Source organism: Antrostomus carolinensis, unplaced genomic scaffold, assembly GCF_000700745.2.
Source record: "Antrostomus carolinensis isolate BGI_N321 unplaced genomic scaffold, ASM70074v2 scaffold12385, whole genome shotgun sequence".
In the NCBI taxonomy this organism is placed as follows: domain Eukaryota; kingdom Metazoa; phylum Chordata; class Aves; order Caprimulgiformes; family Caprimulgidae; genus Antrostomus; species Antrostomus carolinensis.
The window spans coordinates 10,370-14,836 of NW_010314417.1; the positions used below are offsets into that span (position 1 = coordinate 10,370).

The window sequence follows — 4,467 nt, forward strand, 5'->3', positions numbered from 1 at the left end:
TGGAACTGGATGAGCTTTAAGGTCTCTTCAATCCCAGACCATTCTAACTGTGATTCTAACTCTTCATTTTAGGAAAAATTCATGGTTTCAATACAGAAGTCATGAGAAAGGCAGCATGCACCTTATGAAAATGATCTTGATATTTCTTTGGGTATGAAGGGGGAAAAGTTTTTATTGTTTGCATTAAGTGTTACTCATTTCAAGTTGTTTTGAGCTGTGCTTCACTTTCTGACTGGAAACCCACTAGTGTAAGTTTAGTTTGTTAACTTGTCTTGCAGATAAAAAAAATCTTTCTTAAAATGTGACAGCTCCTCTGGAGTTCATGCTTTGTTATGCTAAATGAGAGTATTGGCTCTATATTTTTCCATTATGGACTAGGTAAAATTCTAGAGAGCAAGGAAAAACAGGAGCACCTGAAGTTTAAATGATAAGAGAAGATCTCCTGGTCAGGAGCTGTCTTGTCTGTGTGCTCACTCAAATGGCTTTCTCTTTTTCTGTCTGAAAGTTCCCTTACTTCTGTGTTTCTCCTTGTGTATGTGCTTGTAATAACAATAGGATCCCAGAATGGTGGGGTTGGAAGGGACCTCAGGAGATCATCCAGTCCAACCCCCCTGCCAAAGCAGCCTCCCTACACCAGGTTGCACAGGAAAGTGTCCAGGTGGGTTTGAACATCTCCAGAGATGGAGACTCCTATGGAAACAGGGTGACCCCTTTGAGTCTTCACGATACTGGTAAGCAAAAGCATTGCTGGAACACCACAGATAGTGTGAGACTGGTGCTTTATTAACTGAGGACGTGGTTGAGAACCTGCAGATTTGCAAGTGGAGAATTCTTTGTGCCTTTCTCCCTTCTCCCCTAAACAATTGTCACGCTTTTCACTTTGGTCTTGTAGGAGGTCTGGGATGTGTCTGTATTACACAGTTACACAGGGTGGAAGCGTTCTGATGGTGCTGAAGGTGCTGAAATTAATGTTTTGCAAACTTCTCTTGTGTAGATGCTCCTGCAATCCCTTCTCTTGTCAACTTTCTACTCAAGAATCGCCTTCTCTATGTCGTTTTGCTCTGTGCTTCTCTGGTAGAGAAAAGAGTGTTGCTGGCTTGGTGAGAGGAATCTTGAACAGAAATTTTTCCTAGAGGTTATTAAGTTATTAACAGGGCACTTGATTAGAATGGATCATTGTGGGTTCTGTTTTTTTCTTGGGGCTACGTGCTTCATCTTTTAGTGGACAAAAATAAATCATCTGGGGATTGTTTGATACGAGATCTAAATGTATTTCAGAGAAAAGATACCCAAGTTGAAGTGAGTCCACTTGTTTTCTATCTTAAAGAAAAAAAAAAACAGGTCAACTCTTTAGAATACCAAATTTGAGCACCTCAAAGTGCTGATATTAAGGATGAATTCTCTTTCTTTTGCAGCTGCAGCCGCCTTCGAAACATTCAGAGTATCCTGACGCAGAGCAGCAAATCTCAACCTGATGGAATCCTTTGCATTTTAGGTTAGTTTTACTTTTTTTACCCCCCCCCACATTTTGTTCTCACTCTACTGATAAAGATACCATGAGTTTCAGAAGATGATCACCTCCTTCCTGCCCCAAGCCCTGTTTCTCACTGAATGGACTATGGCTATCTGCTTGTTACACTCTTTTCTCCCCAAATAATTCTTAAGCTTATTTACCCACTTCAAGTAAACTTGCTACAATAGTAATAATATCAGTGTTCTTGCAAGCCTTATGAAAAGTCAGTAGCTGGAGGGAAAAGAGAATCTTTATTAATGTCCAAATTAGAGGAAAGATGGGGAAAATTGAATCCATATCTATTTGGAGTGATGATGCAGCTGTCTGGGCAGTGTTTGGTTTTTAGCTGGTGCCTGGCAGAAAAGCTCAAGGCTGAAGGCCCATTCTCAGGTTGCCCAAGGAAGTTGTAGATGCCCCCTCCCTGGAAGTGTTGGTGGCCAGGTTGGATGAGGCTTTGAGCAACCTGGTCTAGTGGAAGGTGTCCCTGCTGCTGGCAGGGGGGTTGGAACTGGATGATCTTTAAGGTCCCTTCCAACCCAAACCATTCTATGATTGCAACTGATTTCCCCATGGAGATGGGGAAGTGAAAGGGATTAGAAGATGCTGAGGTTATGGGAGTGGAGAAGAGCAGAAAAGCACCAAGGTTGGGGATTGTGGTGGAGAGCTATGGAGGGTGGTGATTTGGAACAGCTTTAGCTTATAAAAAATGTGGGGAGAGGGGGAGATAATCAGAAAACTGTCAGAATGAATAAAACCTGAATTTAGGGGGAGGGAGGTCTTGCCTCAGGAGAATTAATTCAAAATACATTTTAAAAGTTGCTTTACAAAACCAGGAAGCAGTTATGAGTTAAATAGTGACATATAAACAACATGTAGTTCCAGTGCTTTATTTCTTCTGAGGTTGGGAGAAAAGGGTGATACAAGATAAAGCTGCATGTGCAAGTATGCTGTAGGAAAGTGACAGGTTTTTTGTACTGCTTTATTATCATTTCTGTATGTAACATTGACTCCTGTTTTTTATTATATACTCCATATCAAGATATTAAAGGAAAAAATCAGGAATGATAATCGAATTTCCTTAGAGAATAGGACTAAGGGGTGATTTTTAAACTAATGTGTTACAGTTAAATATGGAGAAGTCTAACGTAGCCCTAAAGAAGTTGTGTAGTAACAGGTTTGCATTAAGAAATTACACAACAGCCTTTTTTTTTTTTCTTTTTAAATGATGCAGCAAGAAAACTTGAAGAAGCTCATTTACTGAACCACAAAAAAATTGTAAAAGTGTATAACCTACTCCTCTTTTGGTTGATGCTCACTGTAGAACATGACTCTTCCCATCCCACATTCTTTAGGGTAAATGTTTAAGAAGTCTTTGGCTAAGTAGTAACTTTACAACTACAAGGTCTGTAAGGTCACCGTGTCAACCTCCCAATGAAACTTAATCATACAGAATAAAGTACTTGTTTTTTTGCCTTTGATACTAGTCTGATTTCATAAAATATTTCATCAAATATACACTGTAGTATTTCTTGACTGTTTTTAACTCTGAAGCTGCAGTAAGTCCCAAGCAAAGAATAGTCACTCAAAAAGTTATACAGCTTTAGGGAAATCATTAGAGGCAAAAGGAATTGCTTTGTGTAATCCTCAGTGTAATGTGGAGTATTTAAGTCCATATATAAGACCATACCTCTTAATAAATAAGCATTCCTGTTATGGAAATATAGGAAATGTGTTTTGTTATTAGACTTGTACTTTGCACTAATCTCCTTCAGCACCCACAATGGGGCTGTTGTTGTCTAATCTGACCTGTCTCGTGTAGCCTGCTGAGTTTATTGCATACCTTCTGATTAAGTAGGCATGTCCCTCTTTTATAAATGCACTGAATCTGTCTTCAAATACAAGGTTCAGATGACAAAAAAATATGTAATCTTACATATTGAGTCCTGTTGACTTGTATGGAAAGCAGATACTGCTAAGTATGGGTTTTTTAGAGTCAATGCATGTTATATTTCACTTGGCTGTCTTTAATGACCTAGAGTTTATGCATTTCCCTCACTCCAGCTTTGATTTTACATACTGGGCTGTGGAATAAAAACAGTATAAACTTTCCTAACTTTGCTTCTAGTAGATTAATATTTATACTGAAATTAAAACAGCATCGTGAGATTCCAAAGAGATGAGAACTGACCAGTTATTTATACAGTTATTTAAATATAGTTACAGCTGATTTTTTTAGAAGAATCCTGTTATCTTATTTAAAGTGGTTGAATGGTGCCATTCCTGTATTCTTTGCTGGGGAGAAAAGACATCACAACTGACAGGGAAAAGGAATTTGGAGGTTGGCATGTCAGACATCTTTAAAAAGTTGTGATGTCTCAGCTGGAGTGTGTTGCTGTTAAAGTTGCTAAGAAACCAGTATACCAGACTACTTAAAAACCAGTATACCAGACTACTTAAAAACCAGTATATCAGACTACTAAAATTACACTCTAAACTATTTTTTTTAACAGTGGCATTTCTTGCATCTTACATTTCAACAGGAATTTTCAGCTCACGGTTAAGTTGGTCTGATTGCTGAGGACATGTATTTAGTTTCAGTAGAGTATATCTATAAATTTGACTGTAGTTGGAGCTGTTCTGATTGTAGATCAGACTGTTTCACAGCTCAGCATAGCTAAGCTAAATTTTTACAGACCTTGATATTTATTTTTTATACTTTCTGAAGAGGATAGAAAAACTTTAGGGGCTGTACCAGTAAATCTTTATCTCGGTTCTCTTCATCTGTTTCTGCCTTTTTAGAATCACAGAATCACAGACTGGTTTGGGTTGGGAGGGACCTTAAAGCTCATCCAGTTCCAACCCCCCTGCCAGCAACAGGGACACCTTCCACTAGACCAGGTTGCTCAAAGCCTCATCCAACCTGGCCTTCAACACTTCCAGGGAGGAGCAGCCAC

General features: G+C 38.9%; 1 protein-coding gene across 1 annotated transcript in view; it reads left to right on the forward strand.

Annotated features, from left to right (window-relative positions):
- Window positions 1–1,415: 1,415 nt before the first annotated feature.
- Window positions 1,416–4,467, forward strand: part of DNAAF9 (dynein axonemal assembly factor 9) — a gene marked incomplete at both ends in the record, with an annotated part of 37,459 nt that continues 34,407 nt past the window's right edge. The window contains one exon of the mRNA XM_010167641.1: window positions 1,416–1,495. Coding sequence (XP_010165943.1) covers window positions 1,416–1,495 — 80 coding nt within the window. The remainder of the gene's footprint in view (window positions 1,496–4,467) is intronic.